The following is a 27,858-nucleotide window of genomic DNA, read 5'->3' as shown; positions in this document are numbered from 1 at the left end:
AGCTGAGGGGGTCGCAGATGCAAAATGTTTTGAGGGGTTGGGGGGGGGGTGATGCCCTCACTGCTTCTGAGCACTGCTCTGCACCGGGAGAAACCAAAGCCCCATCTGTCTAAGGGGGCAGCTCACAGCCCATGAAGTGGGCGCCCTCTGCCTGGAGAGAGGTAGCAGGGAGCCCCCTTATCTGCTGCGCCGGGGACCTGCGCCCAACCGTTAGCCTCATGGAGATATAGGTGTAGGAGGGCACTGGTTCCGGGGTGGGTATGAGAAAGGGAGAAACCAGAAGGAACTGGGGGGGGAGTGAGGGGGGAGCAGGGGGAGGGATGCGGGGGGATGCGGGGGAGGGGTGTGCTCCCTGCCATTAGTGCTTTTTTTTTTCTCCCCAGTTTCCATAAAAAGATTATTCGGTAAAATCAGCGGAGGGGAGCGAGCTGGAGGCCCGGGAGGGGGTGTGGGTCCCTGGCATCGAGCTGGGTGGGGTGACAGGACGAGAGCTGAGGACAGGGACTGAGTATGGAGAAAAAATTGGATGGGCTTCAGGAGCAAGCGAGATAGAGAGCCCAGAACAGAACGCTGGCTAGGGTTGGGGGCACTGGTCAGAGTGGGGCTGGGGGAGTCCTGCTGGGGGCGCCCAGGTCCCCATCCTACCTCCAGCCTAGCCCCTACCCCTGCACTTTGCAGCCGTAATAGGGAAGCAGATTGCCGCCTCCTCCCCCTCTCTGGGAAGCAGGCACAGCTGGGGCCCACCACATCTGCCGCATCAGCACGGAGCACAGCTGGGTGTGCCCAGAGCCATGCTCCCCAAAACAAAAAGGGAGTGGGAACCAAGGAGAGCCCAGACCCCTGAGACAGACACACTGACACCTCTGCCAACAGACACTCCTCAAAGGGAAGCAACACCCACCAGCACGCGCTCCCTGTGTGCAGAGACTGAGAACCGGCAAACACGCAATTACCCGGCCCCGCCTGCCACCTCCGCTCCCCTCCCGCACCCCCCTCTCCTTCCCTTTCTTCCCACTAAGGCTGCTTTCTGTCACCAAGCCATCTCTGAACTGTCCTAGGCTAGGTTTAGGGGAGCAAGGGGTTTCATTGGCACCAAGAACACCTTTCTAGTAGGTCAAGGGATGGTAAGGGACGCCTTGGGAGCCCACCATCGGTGGCGACTTACTCTTTTTCCAAGGCTGTACCCCTCCCCATAAGGAGGCCCACCTCTAGTCAGGTGAGGTGTCTATGACTGAGCATCAATGACCGATTCCTGTGACTCGCCTTTGTTCCACTGGCCACCGCAAGGAGGCGCTGTGTGCCCTCGGTATCTCCAGATCCGTTCTGAGCAGCTCCTGGGGCCAGCCTCGGCCAACCCTCTTATTCGGCAGCCCTCCACCCTCCCCAGTTCATCGCTTGGCTTAGCGTTGCCACCCCGGGCACGTGTGGGGTGTAGGACTGTTCATGGCAGGAAAGTCCTCCTTCCCACAACGGATGATCAAGAGTTTTCTTCTTTCTCCTCTCCTAGTTAATAGCCCCTGATTAAACCTGCCTCCTCAAAGATCGCCCTTCCCTGCTCGCCTCTGCGGCCGGGTGTCTGGTCCCCAACCCTCCCCTCCCTGCCCCTCCCATCGTCCCACTCGGCACCCCCCCCCACGCCCCTCGGAGCTTTAATCCCTCCTGCTGCCTGCTGCCTTATCTGCTCCCAACAGCTTTCCCTGCTGCAAAGCCCTCTCCCCCTCCTCCTCGGGATCGTCTCTCCCTCCTTCCTGCTCTCTCCGCTCTCCGACCAGCGCCACCTCCTGCCTAGCCTCTCTGTCACTCAGACCCCCATCTCATCCCTGTCTGACACCAGATTAGTGCCTAAGGGCCCTTGGCCCTCTCTCTGGCGTCTGCTCAGGGTCTGTGCGTTGTCCACCTACTCCCGCCCTCCCTCTTCTACCTCAGCCCTCTCCATAGACCCCTCAAACTTCGTCTGTTTCTGGCCACTTGGGATGTGTGTCTTTCTGCTTCCTGTCCTCCCTTTCCACGTCCCCTCCCTAGTTCCTCCGGGATTTCCCTAAGCTTGAACCCCACCCTCTCCCTTCCTGGTGACCAATGGCCTCCCCTGGAGAATACCCAAATGCTGATAGTTGTTGTGTGTGCCAGACAGGGGAGCGGATGCTTGCCTGGGATAGCCCAGGGAGGGCCCTGTGGGGGTGCAGGGAGTAGTGGTGACAGTGGGGGCAGGGCCTGGCGGTGGGACGCTAACCCTCTTCAGTTGCCTCAGATCACGTCCGGTCCTTCCCATCCCCCCCTTCGCCGGGACTCTCATTAACCGCTTCTCCTGCCTCGTCCGTGGCATAAATAACCCAGATAAATCAGCCGCCGTCCGCCCCCCGCCCCTCGGCCCCCGCACAGCCCGTTTGTCACTGCTGCTGCTAGCCAGTCAGGCCTGGCCAGGCTAGGCTCAGCCACCCCCATCCCCATCCTCGGCCCTTCCCACCCACGTCTGTCCTACACTGGCTTCCCACCCCCGGTCAGCACCAGGTCCAGAATTCTGAGCTGGGGCGGGTGTCAGGGAGGTGTCACTTGGGATCTGGAGGCTGGGGACTCGAGCTGTAGAATGCTCCTTAGGAGTTCAAAGGTTGTGTAGTTTATGAAGATAGCCAGTCAGCCAGGGGAGTCGGGAGCCCTCATAGGACAGGAAAGAACAGAAAAGGCCTCCTTTGGGGGAGTCCCTGGGCTGTGACACGGTTCCTGGGGAAGCCTTCAGGTTCTGTCCTGGGAGTCTTGGGTTTCCCTTTGGAGACATTTTGCGCAAGTAAAACTTGGAAGCATCCTCCCAACACCTCCGACTGGTCCGTCCTGCCCTCCCTGTTGCTTCCACCCCTTTGCCGGCTTGCCTAGCCTGATGTACTCTGACCTTTGCCTCCCTCTCTCGATAACCTTCTCTCTCCCAGTTTCAGGGAGCCTAGTTCAACTCCCAGGGTGGGGAGAACTGGGCCGTGGACAAATCTGAGAAATGGGGACAACTGGAGGGCAGAGGAGCCTGAGTAGGACTCACATTCTGCCCGAACGGTAGCCCCTGCCCACACTCCACACTCCGGAGTCCCTAGCAGCCCCTCCCACTAGCTTACAGTTAGCCCAGGTCTGAGCCAGCTCCCCTCAGCCCTGTTCCCCCCCACCCCCCGCTCCCACTCCCGAGGGGGCAGCTGGTCCCTAGGGAATGGGTGAGAGAAACAGGGAAAAGCTGAGGGAGCTTGGGCGCAGGGCTGGGGTGGGGGTGGGGAAGAAACTGGGCCGGGCCCCAGGGACCAGCTGGGCAATGAGCCGGGGAAGCAGCCGGGAGGCTAAATGAGGGAGATTATCACCCAACTGCAGCCGGGCAGAGAAGGAGGCAGGCAGGGAAGCAGGGAGAAGGGGGGGCGAGGGGACAGGGCCAGAGGCAAAGGGGGTACGGAGGGATAGAAGGGGGCCCAGAAGGGGCTGGGGGTGGCAAGAGTGAGTGGAAACCAGCCAAGAGGTGGGCTGGAAGGATGGGGGTCCCCACTGAACATAGCCAGGATTCCGGGAGGTCTGGGGAACTGGGTGGTAGGGACGTGAGGACGATTAGAGACAGCTGGCCACCGGGCAATGGTGGGAGTCTGCATGTGACAAACTGCTGCTTCATTCCAATGCCCTGGAGTTCCCCCACAGACCCCACCCCCACCTCCAGTACAGAGTCACCACCCAACGTCTTTCCTTTTAGAGGTGGAGGAGTCCCTGCTGACCTGAAAGGGGGTGTGTGTGACATGATGGAGGCCAGCATGCGGTGGAGAAAGCTCGACCCTGAGCGCTCCACAGTTAGCACGGGATTCAGACAGGACCTCAGGGCAGTGGTGAGTGCTGAGGGGAGACTGGGGGGCAGCTCCCACTTTCTTGGCAGAGTCCCAGACTGAAGTAACCTTAAAAAAGCAATTAAATCACCTTTTTTAAAAACCCAGTAAAGAAAAATCGATATTGGGAGAAAAGGGAAGAAAGAAAAGGAGGGATGGCGGGGATGTGGTGCAGGGGGTGGGGGTGGGGGACTTTGGAAAGGTCTGGAAGTCAATGGGGAGGGGGAGGGGAGAGGGAGAATGGAAGACGACTGCCAGGGTAAGGGGTAGAGAGAGAGCTGCCTGTGGTCACTTGGACTCTTCTGTAGGAACTCAGCGCCTGCTTCTGGTGCCAACTCTGCTCCTGCTGTGTCCCAGCCAAAAGCAGCACTTGAACCTGTCCCCAAGGGTCTTACCTTCCCAGCTTTGGGAACCTGCTGACCTAGACTCACGGGAAGCAGCGTGGAGGGGAAAGCCCAGCTGTGGGGCCCGGGGAAGCCACTTTGCTGAAAGGCTGGGGACATCTAGTCAGCACACCATGCATGGCTAGGACCAGGTGTGCAGGTGGATGACACACTAGGGTGCCCCTCACGAGGGGCCTGACCGAGCCTTGCAGCCAGAGTAGACTGAGCAGCAACCTGAACCCCCAAGGGGGAGCTACGCTTGTGACCCTCCCTCGAGACCAGCCTGAGACTGCAGGCCAGGTTGACGCAGGGGAGGGGTGGCCGTGGACAGGCGTGGACCTCGGGCTCTAATCCCCAGCAGCTGCCGTTTCCCTCAGATCGATTCCCTTCTCACTTTTTTTTTCTCAGCTGCTGGTTCCGCGGCTTGGATCGATGGAGCCGCCTCCCCCTCCCCCTCAGCTTCCTCTCCCTGCTGCTCATTAGCGCCCCGATTAATCAGCCCCCCTCGCCTCCCAGGACAAGTGCTTCCTCTCCCCCATGAGAACTCACACTTTTAAACACCCCCCTGGGGGACACAAGTAGACCATTCTTGGTACCCCCAAGGGGGAGGTACCCACATACCCCCTCCCGGTGAGCCAAGAGGGGCTTCCACCTCCTCTCGTGAGGGTAACCCATGTGTCTGATTTCCCCTCCAAGAGAGCAGCCTACAGGGCAACCCTGCCTAGCTCGGCCAGAGGACAGGACATTCTGGGCACTGATTTCCTTAGCATAGCATTTCCATGGAAGCCCCCACCACCACCACCACACACACACACACACACACACACACACACACACACGCTAGCTCTAATACCTCCCCCTGGGCGCACCATTTCCTTCTCCCCTGCCCCTGAGCTCTTTGCTCCCTGGCCAGGCTCAGCTCCCCTCCTCTTCCCCAAGCCTGGTGATAACAAGGGCTTTGGAGACTAAAGGACTAGTAAAGTGGTTACAGACCAGCAAGCCAGCCGGGGTGGCCTCTGCTTCAGTGTAGGAAGGACTGGACCTGGGATTGGGGCAAAGTCAGAAAAAAAGGGACCAGCATTCCTCCTGGAGGGGACAGGGGTGTGGTAGATGTTGAAACCAGTAGCAAGGCTCTAGGGAAGGGGAGTCTGAGTGAAGAAGCCACAGTTGTCTTCATCTCTCTTGCCTGCCCTCCCCTTTCTTCCCTCCCTCATTCAAACAAGTGGCTCTCACAAGGAGTTGCTTGAAGCTGCTTTGAGTGGCCCAGTGAGATCCGCTGAAGGCTGGAGTCAGGAGTCAAGGTAGCCAGGAAGTGGGGTTGATTGACCCTTCCTGGGGTGTGGACCAGAAAAAGTGGCGAGGAATGGGTATGAGCTCTCAGCATAGCACCGTTCCCTGGCTAGCCTGAGACTAGGCTGTCCGTGGCCCCCCACACTTGACTAAGGTGCAGCGAGAGAGTTTCAGAAGCACCCCTGATCCTGGACTCTCCATCCCGGGTTGGGGTAGGGTGGGGCTTTCCCCTCCCTGGCCTGGCTCCTGCCTCCCGTGCCAGTGCCCGACGGTGAAACGCTGTTGACATGTCCTGAATTATTAAGCACGGGGTGGGCTCCAGAGCACATGCTGAGCGGAGCGGCTGGGGCTGCGCGGCGTGGCGGAGCAGCGCTTGCTCCCTCGCTCACTCGCTTGCTCGCAGGGACACACGCAGGGGCTGACAGCTGTGCGGGTGCTGATAAGGGAAGCCACAAGGAGACGATCGAGGAGAGAGACAAGCGGCAGCAGAAACAGCAGCGGCAGAGGCAGCAGCGCCGGGGCTGCGGAGCTTCTGGGAGTGGGAGTGACGCCCCCACCTCGGGCCCCCACCCTGTCCCTATCCTCCTCCTGGTTGCCCTGAGTTTAGAAGAGCAGCCGCTGCCGCCGCCACCACTCCGAAGGGGCACCAGGGCTGCTGTCCAGGGAGGGACAGTAGCAGTGAGGCTCTGGCCAGTCCCAGCAGCCGGGGACAGATGCCGATCGAGATTGTGTGCAAAATCAAATTTGCTGAGGAGGATGCAAAACCCAAGGAGAAGGAGGCAGGGGATGAGCAGAGCCTCCTGGGGGCTGCTCAGGGGCCAGCAGCCCCTCGGGACCTGGCCACCTTTGCCAGCACCAGTACTCTGCATGGGCTGGGCCGGGCCTGTGGCCCTGGCCCCCATGGACTGCGCAGAACCCTGTGGGCACTGGCCCTACTCACCTCCCTGGCTGCCTTCCTGTACCAGGCAGCCAGCCTGGCCAGGGGCTACCTGACCCGGCCTCACCTGGTAGCTATGGACCCTGCTGCCCCAGCCCCAGTGGCGGGCTTTCCGGCTGTCACCCTCTGCAACATCAACCGCTTCCGGCACTCGGCACTCAGCGACGCTGATATCTTCCACCTGGCCAATCTGACAGGCCTGCCCCCCAAAGACCGGGATGGGCACCGTGCAGCCGGCCTTCGCTACCCTGAGCCTGACATGGTAGACATCCTCAACCGCACTGGCCACCAGCTTGCCGACATGCTCAAAAGCTGCAACTTCAGTGGGCACCGCTGCTCCGCCAGCAACTTCTCTGTGGTGAGTCCTACCAGCTGGGCCACCTAGACCTGGGGGTGGCCAGAAGCTAATGTGAGGGTGGAGGGTGGTACGTGAGGGCGTCCTCAACAGGGCTTCCCTTCCTTCTGCCACCAGAGGCGGGCCTCGTGTCTCCCTCAGCTGGTGTTTCCCTCTGGCTCCTCAGCCCAGAAGCAGCGGATGCTCAGAAGGGCTTACCCCAGTGGTACAGCTTCTCCTCCTCTGCTGCTGCTACTGCAGTGTTCAAGGTTCAGGGACCAGGGCTATTCCTCAGGATATAGGAACTCACTCAGGGCCCTGAAGCTGGTCTTCATCCCAAGGCCAAACAGACTGAGTCCACTTTGTTCTCGTTTTTCCTTTTCTTCCGGGGTGGGGTGGGGTGGGGTGGGATGGGGGGCTACTGGAGTCTTCTTCCCACCAAATCAAAGGGACAGGGAGAGGGGTTGCTAGAGGGGAGAGGTGTCCCTGCCTAAGGAAGGACTCGGGGGGCTGCCTTCTGGGGAGCTGGCCCGGCCAGCCAGCTGGATGGAGATGGGCATCCTGTCTCCTGGATGCCAATCCCGTTCGTCTCTGTGCCTTTCACACACACACACACACACACACACACACACACACACACACACACACACAGCCCAGCACAGCTGTGCTCACACACCCCTCTTTCATGCTCCCCCTGGTTGGTCCCGCTTGCCAGTGCCCCCACCCCCTCCGGTCCCTGTTCCTGCTGCTCTCTTGCCTGGCTCTGTCTCTCATACTGGGAATCACTCATTCCCTCTCTGTGCATAACTCATCCTTGGAGCTGGCACACGCACACTCCTACCGCTCAGGGACATGATTTCCTCGCATACCCCCAGCCGTGCACGTTCAGTGGCCCTGTCACTACACTCATAGGCACACCTGCACCCCCACACACCCAGAGAGCTACTCATTCCATGCCTGTACCCCGGCTCATAGCTAGCTGCCAAGGACGGGGGTCATGCTGGGGATGTCATCCCAACTCCTGACCCCAACTTCTGCCCACCATTCTCCAGGAAGACACAACTGGCATCATCACCCCCATGTGTGTGAACACAAACACATGTGTCCTCACCAGGAGTAGAGTGCCAGCTCTGCCTGCCCGCCTTGCACACTTCCTGCCTTCAGGTGTATGAGTGAGCGTGGCATGTGTCTTGGATGCTATCAGGTCTGTCACACACACTCACAAGCTATTATTCACAGTGTGCTTGAGTCTGTCTCCAGTCCCCAGTTGACACCTATCTGTGTGTGTGTGTGTGTGTGTGTGTGTGTGTGTGGTCTCATCCTTGTGGCTATTGGCTGGTGCATGAGCCAATGCATAGTCCCACCGAGGTGCCCACTCACAGACACCAGCAGCAATGGGTACATTCCCTCCTGAGAGCCCAGCTCCTCACCCACAAGCTCTCTCCCTCTCTCCCTGCCTCAGTGTTACCAGGAAACATGTATCTGTCAGGTTCCTGGCCCCACCACATCTGCAGTGTCTAGGGCCTCTTGCTTTGGGTTGTGTGGGTGGGTTCGGTGGGAGGAATTAACATGAAGAGAGGGGCAGGAGGGAGGAAGATTGTACCAGGAGTGGAATTAGGGAATAGCAGTCTGTTGACTAGCTACACGCTCTGTCTTCTAGGAAAATATAACACTGCTCTCCAAGACCAGAGCTGAGAGGGGAGTGATGTGTGAAGCGAGGCTGGCCTTTGGGGATCCATGGCCCTCCTGCCTTGCAGCCTCACCCCTCTGTGATGGGGGTGGCGAGTAACTCGGTCTCAGCAGGTGCTGCTGGGCTGGAAATCAATGGGGTCATTGTGTCCCTGAGTTTGTGTCTTAGCTCCAGTTGGGGTGGGCAGGAAAGGGGAAGGGCAGAGATGACAGCATCCATGGAGGAGAGATGGAGGGCACTTAGGAAGTGACAAGAGGGTGACCGAGGGTTTCTTGTAGGATAAGAGGAGTCCAGAGAATACAGAGACAGGGATTCCCTTGATCAAAGCTTGTCCAAAGTTCTCAGAATCCTGGGGATGGGTGGAGAAGAGGAAGGGCAAGGATAGCTTTCTCTAGGCCCCTTAGTACCCTGGGGGGGGGGAGAGAGAGAAAGAGAGGAAGCTGATGGATCTGTGCTGTGGGGATATTCCAGAGACATCAGCACAAGTGGGACAGAACAATCACTGGGGGACAGAACTCCCCTCTCTTTTGGTTTTGGTTTTGGTTTTTTCAAGACAGGGTTTCTCTGTGTAGCCCTGGTTGTCCTGGAACTCACTCTGTAGACCAGGCTGGCCTCAAACTCAGAAATCCGCCTGCCTCTGCCTCCCAAGTGCTGGGATTACAGACATGCACCACCACGGCCCCGGCTCAGAATTCCCCTTTTGAGGTATCTATTCCCCCATGCCCACCCTAGCCTAGACTCATAGCCTCCTGCTCATACCCCGCCCCCCCACCTGCTGCATATAATTCCTCCTGGACCTAGAGTACTCGGTTGAGTCTGGGACAGTTAGGAACTGGACTGGGACCCACGGTATTGAACAAGATTTGGATGTGTTGCGCGGCTGAGACTGGAGGCCTCGGGTGAGGACGTGAAGTCCGTAATTCAGCTCTGCGGTGAGGATGTGGGACACATGATGGGGATTTGAAGGGTTTTTGGTGAGGAGATGAAAATGTGAGCTGGTTGAGGTGGCACCTGCCAGGGAGTGGGTGGTGAGACGGCCAGTGACGGTGACAGACAGGTTTCAGTAAGGGACTATTATGTGTTTTCTGTTGCCTTCTCTGTTTCCTCCTTCCCACTCCCCACTCTGCTGTGACCTTTCCTCCGGAATCCAAGTTAATAAATGTCACATTTTCCAGCCTATTTTTACTCTGGGTAATGTGCCCTCCCCCAGTCCCCTAAGCCGCCGCTCGCTCTTGCTTCTGGTGCCACTGAGATGGTTCTCACCCCCCCCCACACACACACACACACACTCCCAAATATCCCTTCATTTACTCCTAGTCAGGCACTCAAAGTGCTGGTCTGTGGACCAATTCACGCTGGGCTCCTTGCTAGGACCTGTGGTGGGGGGACAGCAAAGAAGGGAAACCCTAGTCCCCAATCCCTGCCCTCAAGATGCCTTCAGTCTCATGGTGGAACGGGGACAGGGATCCTCAAAAGCTTAAGCAACCATGCAAGAGTTAATCAGCCATGCAAGCGATGTCATAAGGTGCCAGGATTAATTGCCAGATGAGGTGCGTGGACCGGGAGAGCCTGAGTTCAGAGAGAGAGGCCACTCTGGGCTAAAAGAGGGCTGGGGAGGCTTAAGGGATGAGGCAGACAGACTGGGATCTGGAGAGGAGAGAGAGAAAGAGAGTCAGGGGGTTCTGAAGGCGCCTTTCCACCCCCACTGGCCTCTCCTCAGGCCCTCAGCTCTTGTCTTCCCTTCTCTCCTCCAGCCAGCTCCCAGTAGCCCACTCCCACTTACAGGCATACTTTCCTCATCATCCCGTTCGCCCTGACACTGTAGGGGGGGCTCTCCCTCCCTATCCCCCACCCCCACGATCCCCCAACTGTGTGCCGAGCCCCAGGCCTCCCTCCCCCATCGTGGCTCACTCCCAGTCAGTCAGCTTGGTAGGAGGCAGCAGCTCTCTCCCTAGCCTTCCTGCTTGCTCTGTACAAATGCAAAGGTGGCAGGCAGCGCTAAAAGCCGAGCATCTCCTCTCTGAGGGGAGACAGGACACGATGTGTGAGTTCTGGAGCTGTCTGACCGTGTGGACTTGTTCCATTGTGTGGCCTCGAGGAAACCAAGAGGCTTTTACGAGCATCCATTTGTGAATTTATTACATTGTCTCTGGGGTGGTTTTGAGGGTAAGATGCCTGAAAGGAGTTTAGTATACTGCCTGGCACGAACACAGTGTGCACCCTGCAAGGGCCAGTTGTTGTCACAAATGCCACCGTGGCAGCTCTGGGCCTTCTTTTAATCTCACTGTCTTCAGTATTCTCTGATGGTTTCCAGTCCCTGCTCTGGAGCAACAGTGCTCCCCATCCTCTGGTCTTTCCACAGACCCCCGCCGTCCACTGTGTGCTTACAGCCTTCCCAAGCAAGCACGCACACGTGCATGTATGTCTAGAGGTCAGTGCTAGTCGGACGGCAAGCCCTCTGTAAAGATGGAGACATCCCATGTCTGTGTTTCCCAACATGGTCGTCACTAGCCACGCGTGTGACTTGGCGTGTGTGACTGGTGCACGTCAGACTGGTGACTAAGGTTCAGCTCGCCTGCCTGAGTCAGGGCTCGAGGTGCAGACAGGACTGGACGATGATGATCCGTAGGGCATGGCAAAGTCAGACCCAGGTCCCAGGTTCAGCTGAGGATGGCTGGAGGCTTTGGGGTGTCCAAAAGCATCGCGCGAATGACACAGATCCTACTTTTCCCAGAGGCAGGCATGACCTTGCCCTCTTCTCTTTCATGCCCCTGCCTGAAAACTGAAGCAGGAAGGCAGAGGACTCCCTCAGGAGGTGGGGGAAGGCCCCAGCTCCTCATTGTAGCCCCCCCCCAAGATCAAGGGTACAGAGAACCCCTAGAAGGGCAGAGGCCACGGCACCATGGGCGCCTCACTCTCCCCATTCCCTCCTGGCCCTCAGGCTTCCCTCCCCCTCCCAGTCCTCCTTCCCCACACGCTGGTGACTGCCGTGACTATTAATCACTAGCCCTGTTCTCTTCCTCTCTACTAATCAGGCACAATTAGACAAGGCCTCTTCCAGCTGGGCAGTCCCCCCCCCCGCCCTCTCCCTCCCCTCACAGCCCTCCCCATCCGATACCCAGGACAGCTCTGAGGCAATGAGGACTTCATGTAAGCCCTGTGCTACTCTGGTTGCCCTGATGTCCAGCTTGGGGCTTTTCAGCAATCTCCTCCTTCCATTTGTCTCGTCCTTGGTCCCTGCTCTTGCCTAGCGTAGTTCGGCCAATGTTGACAGGCTCGGTCTCTAACCCCCTGTCACTGTCTGTCGAAGGGGCTGCTCCATGCATGCTTCCCAACTCCAGACCTTTCCTTGGCTCTTGAAGTGGGGGGTTGGGGGGGACATTTCTTCTGATGTTTGTCCAGGCCTCTTACCTTCCAGATGAACTTTATTAACTCTGCCTGCATCCCCCAGGCAGTCCTCTGTCCCTATGGTCCCTTTGTGTCCTGAGGTGTGACCCTTGTGCACATTTAGTGAACATCTGGATGAAGGCTGCTCCTGCCTTGAGGAGCTAGGAGGGAAAAGTTAATGAGATCATAGATGGAGAAGGGTGGGGTCTCCGCCTCAGTTCCAACTAACTGTTGCCCACGTGAGGATGTGGGTACTCTTCCAGTTTGTTTCAATAAAAAGCACCCCTCCCCCCATTGCCTGCCTGCGGCTCAGATTGCAGAACCCAGGAAGGTAAAGCACTTCTTACGTTGTACTGGCTGCTGCTCCTCGAGTCCTCCTAGAGGGGGCGCTCTCGGTCTGGTCGCATTGGCAGTGAAGATGGTGGATCAGATTAAGGTAGTGTGCCTGAAAGGAAGAACAGGGGAAATCAGTCACAGAGGGCTGGTCTTCAAGGACAGTGGGGAGGGTCGTGAGAGACATGCCCCACCCGGCCCCACTCAAGAAGCCCTGTAGCCTCTTCATTAATCAGGAATCAGCCCGGAGCTGGGCTCATTATCAACCCAGCTTCTCGCACTGCTGGAAGATGCTGATTAGCATCTGAAGAAATGGCCCCCATACTGTACCTCTCCTGGCCTCCTTCATGAACCCCCATCCCCGTCCTTGGGCTTCCAGGAGGAACCTGCCCCCTCTGGTGGTGGAGAGCAAGGTTGACTGATTTGGGTCTGGATGGAGGGGCAGAAAGGATCAAACCTGGAGGCATAGGGTCCTAGAGAGCTCGAAGAAAGTCCAGCCTCTAAGCTGCTGGATCCAACCCTGGACAGGGAGAGAAGTGAGGATGGAGGCTAAGGACAGTCCCCGGAGGAGGGGAAGGACAGCCACCTCAGGCTGGGGAGATGCCAGCCCCGCCCCCCACACCCTCTTCCTGACTCCATCTCCTTTAAGCAGCCAGGTCAGGGAGGTGGGACAGCCCCCTCCCTGGGCAGTGGGGAGAAACCCTCCTCTAGCAGACTTGTTATGCATTTTGTTGTCATTATTTTTGTGTTTGGTGGGCCGTGACAGGGGCTTTGGCTCTTCAGAGCACCCCCCCCGACCCCACCCTGTGCAGTGGGAGTCGGCAGGAAAACAGAGAGAGCCTCGGACTGAGAACAGCAAAGTTCCAACGCTGTTGTGTCTTCCAGAAAGGGCAGGGATGACTGCGTTCCTTCCCTTGGCTCCCAAGCAGGGGGTAGCAGGGCAGACGGTCCAGCCCACCCCCTAAATGTTCACGGTGCCCTTGGGACACCGCTTGGGGCTGCGGGTGGGGGGAGCAGTTCCAGAGAGATAGGCATAGGCTGCGGCAGGCAGGCGAGGCAGCAGCAGCAGCAGCAGCGAGAGTTCAGAGAGGAGCCACGGGATGATTAAGGGGAAATGGAGGATTGATTTAGGAGGAAAGATTAAAGGAGCTAAATCCGTGGCGCTTGGCTCAGCGGTGACTAAGCGTGGACAGGATAATAGCTTACAAATGTGTGAAAGGTGTAAATACCAAGCGTGGGGGGGGGCGGGGGAGGCAGCTTGGCTGGCCAGGGGAGTGGGGGTACAAGGGACTGGACAGACCCTGGGGAGGGCTGGAGATTCCTGGGCGACTGCACAGTGGAGCAGGCTTCTCCCTAGCGGGGATGCGAGTGGAGGTTGGGATGTTTGAGAGCCTCTGGTCTCAAAAGGAGGTTTCATTTCTAGGGTACAGCTCCCCAGACCTCGGGGTGAGTGACTTCCACATTTCACTTCAACAGGGCTAGAGACTAAGGTCACGGGTTCAAATCCGACTCAAGTCCTTCAGGGCTGCCTCAACACCAGGCCTGTCGGCGGTTCCCAGGTCCTCTAGCCACGCCCAGCTCTGGTCCAGAGCTCAGTCTACACCGGTCAGCGCTGTCCCTGTTCCCGCCCCTCTGATCTCCTCCCCGGGCCGTAGCGGGCGGCGGGCGACGGTGTCTCCCTCCGCGGTGGAAGCCTCTGGCGCTGCTGTGTGCAGGGAGGTCACTTTGCCGAGGAGCCGGGAGCCGAGGGAATGCAAATGAGGCGAACCCAGGGAGGAGAGCCGAGGAGCCCGGAAAAGGCAGAGGGAGGGCGCTACTCGTTGATGGATGCCTGCCCCGCAGGCGAGGTGGCCAGCGGGAAGCGTTGCCCGTGGGTGCGGCCTCGCAGTGCGGGGTGGGCAGCTAGGCCTGTGCTGCTAAAGTGAGCCTAATGCAGGGGGTTCCTGAGAGGAGCCCACCCACTCGATAACTATGGATGGAAGGACACCCTACACACACACACACACACACACACACACACACACACACACACTCCTACTCCACAGCTCCCTAAGTCTTGTTGGAATTGAAAACTCCCGCCCACCAACTGTGAGTGCTAAACTCTTCAACAGCTTTGTTTGCATCAGGCAGTGGGGATGCCAGGGAAAGACTTAGTTACCGATTAAAAACAAGTATCGCCTGCAAAATTCTTCCTGGGGTTTAAGGCTTAGGCAATGGCCGCCCGGGAACAGGTGTTACTGTTTACCTGGGTCCCGGGGTCCCGCCTTCTTTTACTTGGAAAACAACCCTGAGCTCCCAATTCTATACTTCTACTTCCACAATTCCTCACACGCTCCGGCTACTGGACCTTAGCCAGCTCCTCCTTCGCATCCACCACGGCTCTCCCGCTTACGTTTGAACCAAAACTACCGCCATTCCCAGACCCACCTTGGAGGGGAGGAAGACTCCCTGAGAAGCACGTGGGTGGCACTGGGCACTAAGAACATGTGGTCTATCCGATGTCCTTCTTGGGGAGTGGGCCAGCCAACTCAGAAGAGGCTATCCCCAGCCCTCCAACCGGAAGCAAACTCCTGTTGCAGGCTCAGCAGCTGCCTTGGCTGGGATCTCCACCACAGCATGGAGCTCAGCCAGTAGTATCTATTTGTGTGATTGTTAGGTTCGTGTTCTGTTCCCTCTTGTAGACCTGGCACTTTGAATATGCCTGGCACGTGGTGTAGGTGCTCAGGTTTTTAAATGAATTCATGCTCCCACATCCCACAGCACATTCCTAGAGGAGTTCTGGGATGTATCCCCTGTGTCAAACACGGTGCCTGACACATTGTAAAGGCTTAAGGAATACTGCTTGACTGTGGGTTGTTCCAACACCCACCGTTCTCTGCTCTGCTACATCATGAGACTTTGGCAGTTCCTTGCCCTCTCTGTGCCTCCACCACCTCATCTGTGGAATGGGGACAAGAAGAATTGTTCTATCATTTCTTCCTCCAACATTAAAGAGTTCATTTATGTAAAGTACTCTCACATCCCTGCTAGATTCGGAGCAGACATTCAGAAAATTGCTATCGCTGTTGCTAATGTGTTGTGTAATGATCTCTTTTTCTCATGCCAACTTTGAAGGGTACCTGATTTTATTCCCATTTCACAGATGAAGAAGGGAGGGTCAAAGAGGTCTGAATCCCCCAGACCTCAATAAAAACAAGTCCTGGAGGTAAGCCAGGTTGAGCCTCCCGTCAGCGGGAAGAGCCCGTGAGCTGTGCTCTGAAAGAGCTCCATACTGATCGCCCGCCGAGGGCAGACATCTTTACTAAGAGGCGGGATGCCCTGTGAAGATGGATGTGACTTGCTGGCTGGCTGGCTGCTCCCTTTCCTAGGTCACCCCCTGCTCCCCTGCTGAGTGCTGGCCATGCATCTCTCTGGAGTTTATCTCTAATCTGCAGTCCTAACCTGAGGGGAGGAATTGCTGGTTGCCTTTTATGGAGGAGCAAACCAAGACCTGAGGAGACTGCCAGCACCCACTCTTGATCTAGTGTCGCAAGCTGTTTGTTGAGATTGGTAGAAGAGGCAGGATTTGAACGCTGCTCCATCAGACTCCAAGCTCTGTCCCGTCTAGGTTCTATGGCTTCGATTCCACCATCACAGAGCAGTGCTGGGGAGTTGAGATTATGATTTCACTTCACAAATGTCTGTTTCCTTAAGGGGGCTCATCATGTTGCTCCAAATTCCAGGGCTGAAGCCATCCTCCTGCCTTAAGATTCCTAAGTATCTGGGACTACAAGTGCTTGCTTTGGGACTTGCTACTTTTTTTTTTCTTCAAAACTTACAACTATCCCCAGAAACAAGTCAGGCAGAAATTTCCTGGAAGATTCCATTTGACAGAAGAGAAAATTGAGGTCCAGAAAAATCAAAAACATCACTAATGTTGGTTGTAGGCAGATAGACTTAATGTCTACTGACTCCCAGGGAGGGGACACAATTAGCAAAGAATTCTGCCACTAGATGGGGAGGCAGGCTGGGTTGGGAGGCTGAGTGTGTGTTCTTTGGATGGGGAGCTGATGTAGCCTTTGTACAATAGGTCGTGGGGCTAGGAGCTGGTCTGAGTGACTCCAAGCCTCTGACCAGCACATATATCCAAGCAAATAGTGCTGAGTTTCTTCCTCTGCTCCTGGAGAGGTGACAGGAAGAGGACAAGAAGCACTGAGCCTGCATCCGGGGTCACCCCTGAGTAAACTCATGGCTTAGGAGTGCTCCCACCTGACATGCTAGTCATGGCTGGATGAAGATGAATCCAACCCCTTCTCTTGGTCCACAGTGGATTCCAGGGTAATGCCAGGGTGAAGAGGAGTTCATCCCAGGGCACCTGAGAAGGAGGCATAAGGGTAGACCTCACAGAGGCGGGCAGGGGGATAAAGGAGGTGGCTACCATCCGCAGAGCAGTAGCTAAGCGGGAGGTACTGGGGTCTTGGCAGGAGCTGGGTGCCCAGAAGGCGGTGGAGATAAAGTCCATGCTGCAGATTAGCTGTGGGATTAGCTGCCTGGTCCTTGCCGCTTCTGGCTGCTTCTTATCTCCCCGAGGCCCAGGGCCTTCTCCCACATAGCTGAGCCCTGGCCCTACTAATTGGCTATTAACCCTGTGGGCTCTGTAGCTATAGGGAGGAAGAAGAGCTAGGGAGGGCTGAGGTGGGGGTTGGGGCGGGGGGGGGGGGGAGCCAGCAGCCAGGCAGGGAGAGCTATCTTGGGAAATGGGAGCTGTGGATGGATGGAGCTCAGAGGGCTGAGAGAGAAGCCATCGCTCAGGAGAGCAAGCTCTGGACAGATCTCTTCCAGCTCCTGATCACTGTCTCTGGCAGCTGGGGAGGGAGAGGGAAAAGGGAGGACACCGGGGGTAACCTTGGGCCCATGGTAAAATCTAGGAGGAAGACAAGGTGTAGAAACTGAGTACTTACACTTACACGGAAGACAGACAGAGGAAAGCACATAGGGCAGAGGTGCAGGGACCCAGGGACAAAGAGGGCAAGCAGCATCTGGGCTTTGGGAGAGCAAGGGATTTGGGATAAACAGGCTGGCCAAGGGCTAGGAGCAGAGGAACTGAGTCTGAAGGGATAACTGGTTGAACATCCAGAAAATGTAGACCCAGGGATCTACAGAAGCAGTCAGGAGACAGACCTAGAGCAGGAAACAGACAGTGCTTCAGACAGTGCTGCGGAGAGAGATAGAGTCGGAGAGGGACCAGTAAAGGGCTGGCCAAAGGAAGCTGGCAGGGGGACCCTAGGGTGACCTGCTTACAGACCATCCACCTTCAGCTCAAGGAAGTTCTAAGGTCACACACTCCAGCTAGGGCAGGGAGCATAGGATCAGAAGCTAAGATGGAGAGGACGTGTTAGGGCTGTGGTAGGATCAAGGCCCTATGGGAGAGCTTAGACGCTGAGGTTATCTGGAGATGGCCCTGCCACTATCAGGACACTTCTTGGTCCAGTTCCAACTCTCTCTATAATTGGGCCTCTATGCTCTCAACTCTTGTATACACATCCTTCCTGGCCAGCCTGTGGGGAGGGAGTAGTGGACAGCCAGTGGGACCTTGTGCCTGAACAGTCGTGCCGTCTCCATGGAAGAAGCTGTGGGCTGTGCTGCCACCAGAATTCTACCACTTAGGAGCCGGTGGCTGGCTCCACCATCACTGCCCGGGCCAGGGACTGTCTCCAGGGCAACGACCTGCTCTTCCCAGCAGTGGGGCCTGACCCAAGCTGTGCAGGTGGCCCAGTCGTGCCTGTCCAGTCTCCGTAGAGTGTCCTTTGGACCCGGACTACTTTCGCCCACCGTCTGTGTCATGCATTGCCCCCTCTCCAGTATACAAGTACTTCACCCTGCACATTTGCCAGGTAGTCAACTCCTCCAGAGTCAGGGATAAGCTCCCTCCAGCAGGGGCTCGCACTGTCCGATAGCCCGTGTCTGTGTGCATGTATTGAAACATAAGCCTGCAGTGCAGCTCCGCCAAGGGCTAGGAGCCCCCCAGACATAATTCATGCCCTGCGCCCACAGCAGGTATTCCGTCAGCCCCGACTGCACTGTATCCAGCGTTCCGTCCTGTCCTGTTCAGATCTCTAGGGTTCTTTGCTTGCTGTGCACACTCAGTCACTGTTCCCTCTCTGAGCTTCAATTACGTCATCCTTCCCGGGGTGGGGGGTGGGGGTGGGGTGGGGTGGGGCAACAATGATCACCTCATGTGGCTTGTGTGAAAGGATCCAAGGAAAAGATCTATCAGAAGCACTTCTCAAAAGTCGAGAGGCATGCACTCACGTATGAAATTCTAAAAGGGGGAAAAAAAAGAAAGAAAGAAAGAAAATTTTGATCTGGGACCAAATGAGGGTGTTTGATCATGCTAGCCTTCTTCCTGCTTCTGCTAAGAGGGAAGGAAGCAGGACTCCAGGCTTCAGGGAGTGGAAAACCAGCGAGTGAGGCTAAGCTTCAGAGACCGTGGCAGACACGGTCGTGTGAGCAACACAAACCCGGGGTTCCCTCACATCGCTTGGGCCTTATTTAGCCTCTCAACTCAAGCATGCACTCAAAACTGGCTGAGTTGGCAGGAACCGATTCCAGCGTCTTCTCCGCCTGGAACAGGATGGTGTTGAGCATTTAGTTGTATGTTTCCTTTGTCCGCCTTTCCCACACTACCAGGATCCAGGGGGCTTGCACTCAGTGCGGCTCAGGCTCCTCTCTCCCCAGTCATGTCCTGAGAACCCATGACTAGGCCCAAGCTGCCTTGCTTGACTCTTGTATAACTCTAGTTAATTTCAGTTTCAGCACCAGAGATGGAAGCTAGGACCTCCCCACAGTGGGCAATCCCTCTACCACTAACCCTTTACTTTTTGAGACTAAGTCTCTAGAGCTAACCTTGAACTCAATTTGTAGCTCAGGCAGTCCATGAGTTCAGAGCTGTTGGGATTACAGGCTTGTGACACCAGGCCTTGTCCATTTAGACCTTTTTGTTTACGGTGTAGTCCACAGATCAGCAGGTTAGTAAAAAAGCAGAATTTCATTCCTGGGAGTCCATCTACCTCCATGTATTAAACTAGAACCAGCACTTTACAAAGGGGCTCTGGGTAGAAACTGGCATGTGAGGAGCACTGATCTTGGAGACCTCTGCAAACTGGTACAGTTCTCTGAGCTTCTGTCTCCTTGTCTGTGGAATGAAGAGATGGTAATATTGCCCTTGAGGGCGGTTGTGATGATTCCATTAGGCTGTGCACCCAACCTAACATGCTCTAAGGTGTTTGTGATGCCCATTCCCGCCCCACAGAGACGTGCTGCGATGGAGGGAACAGGTGGAGACAGGAGTGATACTGGTCGGAACTAGAATCCAGAAGCTGGGGCGGGACAGGCAAGGAAGGGAAAGGCAGATGACTTTGGGTGGGTGGGGCCAAGGAGTGGAGCTGAAGGGAAAGAGAAACCACCACGGAAAGGAAGTTCCAGTGTGAGGCTCATCCCGCCACTTCCCATCCTGAGGTGGGAGCTGGGGAGGTCCGATGCTAGCAATGAGTGCTGTGAGGAGTATCTGGGGCTTAGCATTCTTATGAGTTTCCTCTACTCACGAGCTGTGTGGCTTCATTAGAGTCGCCTCACCTCTCTGAGCTTCCGTTTCCTTCTCTGGAACCAAGGTCATCAAACACATCTGAAATCAGAAGGTGGATGACACAGCGTAGCAGTAGAGGTTTTTGTGTTTTGTAAATGTCATGGTGCCTGCTATGTGTAATTTGTTGTTGTTTCAGAAATCAGTTTGGGTAAAGGCTGTACTGGGGGCTGGGGGGGCAGGGTAGAAGAAGGTAACCAACTCACTCACGAGAGGAGGGAGGACAGAACATTACCCTCAAGGTGTCCCTGGTGGCCCCCTCAGGTTGCTTCAGAACTCCACGTCCCACCCTCAGCTCAGCCTTGTCTTTCTCTCCTCTGCAGTCAAGTCTGAGGAGATCTTTTCCCTCCAAGCCACTTCACGCCTCCTGGCTTTTACAGTGTGAACACGTTCCCAAGAAAAGAGGTGGGGGCAATGTTGGAGCACGCTGACCCCTCACTCCCAGAGAAGGTGCTGCCTGTGATGGGTTTGACCCAGGGCCACATCCCAGTGGGGTGAGCGGGGAGGGGCGGGGACGACTAGAATCCGCCTCTTTCTCACTAGCTCTCCCACTCCAGCTGCTCAGACTCCAGGCAGCCATGAAAATCCCCAGTCCAAGCCTGTACCTTCATCTTTGAGTCACCAGCGCCATCTGGCGTCTTTTGGGGAGAATGTTCACCGAGAAGACAGGAGCCGGGCTTTGGAGAGTAAAGGTTTATGAAAGTTCCTTAGGTGTCCCCACGATGGGACAAATGCATGGGACAACAGGCAGGCTCCCTGTTCCTGTACAGCTTGCTCTCCACAGGGGACATGGGCAGGGGACAGTGAAATGGGTTGATAAGCAGAGGAGCAAGGTCTCAGGCCTGAGCTAAGGGGGGGGGGGGGTGCAGGACCTCTGGAGAGGGAGCAGCAGCTAAGACCTGAGGAGAACAGAAGGACTAGATGTCTGAGTCACAGATTCAGGAGTGGGAAGGGAGGAAGGAAGAGGGCCAGGGCCAAGCTGAAGGGCAACTTTACGGCTAAGGAAAGAGTCTGACTTTATTCTCTGGAAAACGAGAAGTTGTCGTCGTTGTTTAGTTTTGCTTAAAAGTAACTTTTGCTGGGGCTGGAGAGATGGCTCTGTTGAGGCAGGGCTTGCCTGCAAGCATGAGGACTCTGCTCTCCAGTATCCATGTAAAAAGCTGTGCACTGGTGTGTGTGTGTGTGTGTGTGTGTGTGTGTGTGTGTGTGTGTGTGCTGGGGAGGCAGAGATCCTTAGATATCACTGACCTGCCAGCCTAGCCAAACCGATGACCTCCCTGTCAGTGAAAGGTTCTGTCTCCAAAAGTAAGGGAGGGAACGACTGAGGAAGATACGGGACATGGCCTCCACCGTATGCAAACACGCACACATGCACAAAGAACAAAATAAGCTTTCTTGTATATACTTGGTTTACAACATAATGTGTGTGCTACAGATAACTAGGATAACTAGAATCTGGCAGGGGATTTGGTTGGTGTGAGTGTCTGACTGCTGTCAGAGGAAAGGGATGGATGAAGGGAGCCTGAGGGGGTGGCGACCATTTTAGAATTATTATGGGAGTGGGGGAGATGCAGATTTTAGGGATCCTCGCTCAAAAAAACCTAAGTAGCAATAGGAGAACCCTTTACTCAGAGGAGGGAGGGCAGGAATTGGTAGGATAGCAAGAGCTCTGAGCCTGACGTGATGGCGCATCTCTGTACTCCCAGAGCTTGGGTAAGGTTAGGGGGAAGGATTGGGAATTCAAGGCCAGCTACACAGGGAGCTCTTGTAACTGCACCGTTTAGCAAATCTTGGGTAGGGGAATTTCTAGGGTACCGCAAGGCCCCGGGGAGGAGCAGATCCAATTTGAACTACACAATAAAAACCTGCCCCCCCTAAAAAAAGAATAACAAAAGAGTTCTGTATCTGCTGTGTTCTTTCTCCCTCCAGGTCTATACTCGCTATGGGAAGTGTTACACCTTTAATGCGGATCCCCAGAGTTCACTGCCCAGTAGGGCAGGCGGCATGGGTAGTGGCCTGGAGATCATGCTAGACATCCAGCAGGAGGAATATCTGCCCATATGGAGAGAGACAAGTATGCAGGCAGGGAGGGGCTAAGGGCCAACTCAGGGCTGGGGCCTGGGCTCAGTTCTCCCTGGAGGGGGTTCTGAAGTCCCTCACCTCTGCTGTGCAGATGAGACATCCTTCGAGGCAGGGATCCGGGTGCAGATCCACAGCCAGGAGGAGCCTCCCTACATCCACCAGCTGGGGTTCGGCGTGTCCCCGGGCTTCCAGACTTTTGTGTCCTGCCAGGAACAGCGGGTGAGCATCCCCAGCTAGGCCCGGGCTGGGCACAGGGCAAAGCACTGCTCCAAGGGATGCTGGCCGGATCTGCCTTGCAGATACTCAGTCGGCCGGCCCCACGGCCATCGCTGGGGCTATTGACACTGGAGGACTGGCCCGGGCGGACATGTTTGGCCTTGACCTTGTCATGCCCCATCTCTGCAGCTAACTTATCTGCCCCAGCCTTGGGGCAACTGCCGGGCGGAAAGCCAGCTCAGAGAGCCTGAGCTTCAAGGCTACTCAGCCTATAGTGTGTCTGCCTGCCGACTGCGCTGTGAGAAGGAGGCCGTGCTTCAGCGCTGCCACTGCCGGATGGTGCACATGCCAGGTGGGCACCTCAGGCCAGTCTTTGGTGCCACTCTTCCGAGCTCCTGAACTTCCAGGGGGCAGAAATGCATACAACATGTACAGGCGTCTACACTCACGAGCATGTGCTCATGTGTGTGTGTGGATATTTACGCATGGGTTCATAGATTTGGGAACCCATGGGTGAACATGCTTGTGTGCATGCTAATATATATTTGTGTGTATGTGTTTTGGGGTTGTGTGTATGAACCGAAGCATGTACACATGACTGTGTGAGCAAATGTACAATTACCTGCATGTGTGTATGTATGCATTTTCACTGCTTTTATGCATGCGTGCGTATACATTGATCTGTTATGCATATGTGTAAACATGCATACATGTCGATGTCTACATGGGTGTGTGGTAAGGGAAAAGGGAAAGGACTCTAGGTCTCAGCAATGTTCTTCTCTCCTTTCAGGCAACGAGACCATCTGCCCACCAAATACCTACATTGAATGTGCCGACCACACCCTGGGTGTGTGCTGCCTGCCCCTTCCCAGTCTCTCATCATTCCTCCATCCCTCTGTGTGCCCATCTCCTATGTCTTTTTTTTTTTTAAGATTTATTTATTTATATGTAAATACACTCTAGCTGTCTTTGGACACTCCAGAAGAGGGTGTCAGATCTTGTTGCAGATGGTTGTGAGCCACCATGTGGTTGCTGGGATTTGAACTCAGAACCTTTGGAAGAGCAGTCAGTGCTCTTAACTGCTAAGCCATCTCTTTAGCCCCCATCTCCTGTGTCTTGTCACTTCTGCTCCCAGTCTGTCCTGGAGGGGTCTTGCTGAAATTGAGCTCTGTTTACATCTTGGTGGGAGGCAGAAGTGGGGTGGGGGTGGGTTCTAATGGTTTCTATAGGTTCAGATACTCAGTAAGTGATGATAGACCATGGAGATGCTACAGAAAACTAGGACTGGGAGTGGAGCCCCTCTCAGTTCTCCCAGTCAACATTCTCTCTTTTCTTCCCTCCTTCCTTCCCTCCCTCCTTCCCTCCTTCCCTCCCTCCTTCCCCTTTTTCCAAGAAAGTTAAATGACTTATCTCTGAGCCCCAGGAAAAACACATTGCTGGATGTCAGTATGGGTAAAATGAACTCCATCTTTTCACAGGTCTCCCTGAGTTGCAGCTTATCTACCACCCACCCATCTACCTACCCATCCATCCACCCACCCATCTACCTACCCATCTACCTACCCATCCATCCACCCATCCATCCACCCACCCATCCATCCACCCATCCACCCACCCACCCATCTACCTACCCATCCATCCACCCATCCATCCATCCACTCATCCATCTACTTAGCCATCCATCCACCCATCCCCACCCACCCGTCCGTCGACCCACCCATCCATCCACCCATCCATCTATCCCCACTCACCTGTCCATCCGTCCATCCACCCATCCATCCATCCATCCATCCATCCATCCATCCATCCATCTATCCACCTACCTATTGAGTGACCTACTCAACTTGTTCTGGGTGTTGAGAGTGAGGGTCCAAGAGCCCTGCCCATGAACATTAAGGACAGATGCTAAAAAGCCTAACAGTTCTTGAATAGAGATTTCTCAGAGGTGTTATAAAGCCCTGGGGAGGGACATGTAGCCCTAGTCTGGAAAGGCAGGGAGGATTCTACATGAAAAGCTACATACGTATTAGCCAAGATTTGAAGGGTTCTACATAGTAGGGGTAGCATGTCCCATGTCCCAGAGACCTTGTGGCTAGAGAAAGCTTGCTTTGTCTAAGATACCCAAAAGGTCAGTAGAGTTGGAGGCAGAGGTCAAGGGAGGGAACAGAGTGTGGAAGAGGGAGGTTCTTGGAAGCCAATGCGCACTTAAGTCAAGGTAAAAAGGTGAGGTAGTGAGCAGAGTGGATAGTTTGAAGCAGGGCACCAGAACTCACTGCAGAAATATAGATCTGATGGGCCACTGAGGATACATTTGAGATGCTGGGGTAATGGACTGGCACACCAGGCTCTCCTCTATACCCCCACAACACCTGCACCTGTGAAGAGAGTGACTGAAGAGCATCAAACAAAGGAGCGGATGCATCATCTGGATAAGGGAGCCACAGGTCCACAGAATAGGTGACTCCAGGGAGCCTTCACTCTCAGGCCTGAAGGAGCATCAGGAAACAGAGGCGGGGTGGGGTGTGGGGGAGTAAGAGGCAGGGAGCAAGCATGAGCCCTTACCTGGGGCTGTCTGAGAGAGCTGGCTGACAGCAGCATGGCACAGAAGAATGCAGCCCCTACCTATCTGGAGCCTGGTAATGGAGAAACTAGGAAAGAAGTACAGATGTACACACCCCTGCCCTCCCACTTCCTCTGACCTGCCTGACCACAGGCTGGAGGGCAAAGGTGTCAAGGTGATGCATTTGGCAGGGATCAGCCCCTGGGGTATAAGACAGGGAAAGAGCAAAATGGGGGACCAAAGGGGCAAGCAGAGACATCCTAGCCTATCAAGTATGTGAATCCTGGCAGTTTATTCTATCCACCCACCCACCCATCCATCCATCCACCCACCCAACCACCATCCATCCATCCACCCACCCAACCTCCCAACCACCATCCATCCATCCATCCATTCATCCATCCATCCATCCATCCATTCATCCATCCATCCATCCATCCATTCATCCCTTATCCATCCAACCATCATTCATTATCCATCCATCCAAACATCATCCATTATCCACCCAACCATCATCCATTCATCCCTTGTCCATCCATCCCTTATGCATCCATGCATCCATCCCTTATCCAACAATCATTCATTATCCATCCATCCATCCATCCATCCATCCATCATCCATCCACTCATCATTCATCCATCATCCATTATCCACCCAGCCATCATCCATCCATCCATCCCCTATCCATCCATGCATGCATCCATCCATCCCTTATCCATCCAACCATCATTCATTATCCATCCATCCATCCATCCATCCATCCATCCATCCATCCATCTTCCCTCCCACCCATGTCCCAGGGAGTTGGAGACAGAGGGAGAGACATGCACGAGCTGCTGCCATGGGTTATTTAAAGTTGATCTGAGGGAGACCCTAGTTCGCATGCTCTAGAAGGTGACAGGTCTGGCCTTCTGAAAGGATATGCCAGCTCAGGAGAGCCTCTGTGCCTATTCCCATAGCGACGGTGCCTGTGGGCCATTCTCCCTGCTGCAACTGGTGCCTTTGTGTTACAGACTCCCTGGGTGGGGGCTCTGAGGGTCCATGCTTCTGCCCCACACCCTGCAACCTGACACGTTATGGCAAAGAGATCTCCATGGTGAAGATCCCCAACAGGGGCTCAGCCAGGTACCTGGCGAGGAAGTACAACCGCAATGAGACCTACATAAGGTAAGCTGTGCCCCCAGATGAGCCTTGTGGAGAGAGCCCTTCAGCAGGCCGGGGGCACAGACGAGGCTGGCAAGGGGCTGCCCTCTTTGTGCATATTGGCTCTCCTTCTAGGAGTGCCATTCATGATATCTGTAAGTTGCATCCTGGTCCTCTTCCAGAAAAGCCTTTCCCAGTCCAAGTCTGAGGTGCCACGGCCCCTTGTATCCATCCTTCTCTGCTACTGTACAGGCGCCATTTATATGACACTATTTAGACCCATTTATATGTCTTTCTCCTCGGATACATAGGGAGTTCAAGGCCAGGGCTGCATGAAACCCTTTCTCAGAAAAACAAAGCAAAACAACCACAACAGAACCGCGGAGCTAACACAGCTGGACCTAGCTCCCTTTGGGAGCCTGCGGTTGCCAGCGTCACAGCACATCGGTATTAGATGATAGCTGGACTTGGGGTGACCTTGCCAGCTGCTTCTAGAAGGCCAGTAGCCCCACACAGGTGTCATTTCATGTCTCCCAGAGAGAACTTCTTGGTCCTGGATGTCTTTTTCGAGGCCCTAACTTCTGAAGCCATGGAACAGCGAGCCGCCTATGGCCTGTCAGCCCTGCTGGGTAAGCTGCGACCCTGGCCCCACTCATGTGTGGGCCAGCCCAGCCTGTTCCCACTGACCCTTCCCTCTTTCTCCTCAGGGGACCTTGGGGGACAGATGGGCCTATTCATTGGGGCTAGCATCCTCACCTTGCTGGAGATCCTTGACTATATCTATGAGGTAAAGACACGTACGAAAGGCAGGGAGAGTGGTGCAGGCCCTTAGGTGGATAGTGGACTCAGGGTTCTAGAAGTGCCTGAGGGCCTGGATCTGAAGAGACTGTGTTGAGGAATGGGGAGCCCTGCTGGTCCTTGAAAGGCACCAAGTCCTATAACTGAGGGCCTCTTCAACCCCCCCCCCCATGTTGACCTCCAAGGTCTCCTGGGATCGGCTCAAGAGGGTGTGGCGACGGCCCAAAACCCCACTGCGGACATCCACCGGAGGCATCTCCACTTTGGGGCTGCAGGAGCTGAAGGAACAGGTGGGTGACCTCTCCTCCCAACCTGGAGGAGCACCCTCTCCCCGGAACCACTTCCTGAGAGTTCCCAAGACACCCCAGGGAAGAAAGAGAGAGTTTAGACTTGAGTACACAACTTGACTGTCCCATCTGTCCTCTTTTCGTTTTACAGAGTCCTTGTCTAAGCCGGGGCCGTGCAGAGGGTGGGGGTGCTAGTAGCCTGCTTCCCAACCATCACCACCCCCACGGCCCTCCAGGAAGCCTCTTTGAAGACTTTGCTTGCTAGGATGGTGCTGTGTGGGGAAAGTAACCATGAAACTGGGACTCTACGCAGACCCCACACATCTCCTATTCCTGGGACAGGTCGGGCAGCCCAGGGCTAAGGGAAGGGGCGGTGCTCATCGAGAGGCCAGGACTAGGGTCCTGCTCTCCCTGCCCCGGCTGGCTCAGCAGCCCTGCACAAGGGTCCTTCTTGTCTACACTCCCTGCTCCCAGGCAGGGGGTCAGGAAGAGCTGGAGACCAGACTGGAAGCCGCTGAGGAGGGGAGGGAGGAAGAGGGGGAAGGCAGAACCCTGGCAGAGCCCCTCTGTACATTTGTATATAGTTAGGGACTGGGTGGGGGTGGGACACAGACATAGAAGGGTGGGGCTGCAGGGGAGGGTGACACAGGATAGTCAGGGTCCCAGCCCTAATGGCAGAAGCAAATCCTTGGGCCCCAGGCATGCTGGGCTGGCTCTACTTCCCTTTCCAGGCCCAGCTCCCTCTTGGCAGGGGGAGTGGGTAGCCCAGCAGGCCTGGCCCAGCTCCCAGTTCCCCCTGTACCAGCCCCACCACAAGTTCCCTTCATGGGGAGTGGGTGGAAAGACCTTTCAGACCTTGGCTGAGCCTAGGGGGAGGGGGAGCAGCCTTCTCAGGCCTTGCCCCCTAGAGACTGGTTTTATAAAGTGCTGGAGAAATTGGGAATAAAGAGGCACAAAGAA

General features: G+C 55.7%; 1 protein-coding gene across 3 annotated transcripts; it reads left to right on the top strand.

Annotated features, from left to right (window-relative positions):
* Positions 1–3,577: 3,577 nt before the first annotated feature.
* Positions 3,578–27,858, top strand: Asic4 (acid sensing ion channel subunit family member 4). Of its 3 annotated transcripts, XM_052193220.1 has the most exons (12): positions 3,578–3,839; positions 4,628–5,520; positions 5,913–6,804; positions 21,741–21,885; positions 21,985–22,112; positions 22,299–22,461; positions 22,900–22,956; positions 25,684–25,837; positions 26,351–26,442; positions 26,521–26,600; positions 26,797–26,901; positions 27,050–27,858. In XM_052193220.1, exons 3-12 carry the CDS (start codon positions 6,223–6,225, stop codon positions 27,161–27,163), a joined length of 1,620 nt encoding a protein of 539 aa, XP_052049180.1. In that variant the 5' UTR covers positions 3,578–3,839; positions 4,628–5,520; positions 5,913–6,222; the 3' UTR covers positions 27,164–27,858. The 3 variants fall into 3 exon arrangements, with proteins under 3 accessions (XP_052049180.1, XP_052049179.1, XP_052049181.1); XM_052193219.1 differs by lacking the exon at positions 4,628–5,520; XM_052193221.1 differs by lacking the exon at positions 4,628–5,520 and having other exon boundaries at positions 3,588–3,839; positions 6,644–6,804.

Source organism: Apodemus sylvaticus, chromosome 9, assembly GCF_947179515.1.
Source record: "Apodemus sylvaticus chromosome 9, mApoSyl1.1, whole genome shotgun sequence".
NCBI lineage: Eukaryota > Metazoa > Chordata > Mammalia > Rodentia > Muridae > Apodemus > Apodemus sylvaticus.
This window is presented reverse-complemented; position numbering and strand designations above follow the sequence as displayed.

Excerpts from the sequence above, each read along its gene's own strand:
- Asic4 (XM_052193219.1), top strand. The coding sequence starts at position 6,223 with ATGCCGATCGAGATTGTGTGCAAAATCAAATTTGCTGAGGAGGATGCA. Across the intron at positions 22,113-22,298 it reads TGTCCTGCCAGGAACAGCGG|CTAACTTATCTGCCCCAGCC; the intron begins GTGAGCATCCCC and ends CCATCTCTGCAG. Across the intron at positions 22,462-22,899 it reads CCGGATGGTGCACATGCCAG|GCAACGAGACCATCTGCCCA; the intron begins GTGGGCACCTCA and ends CTCTCCTTTCAG.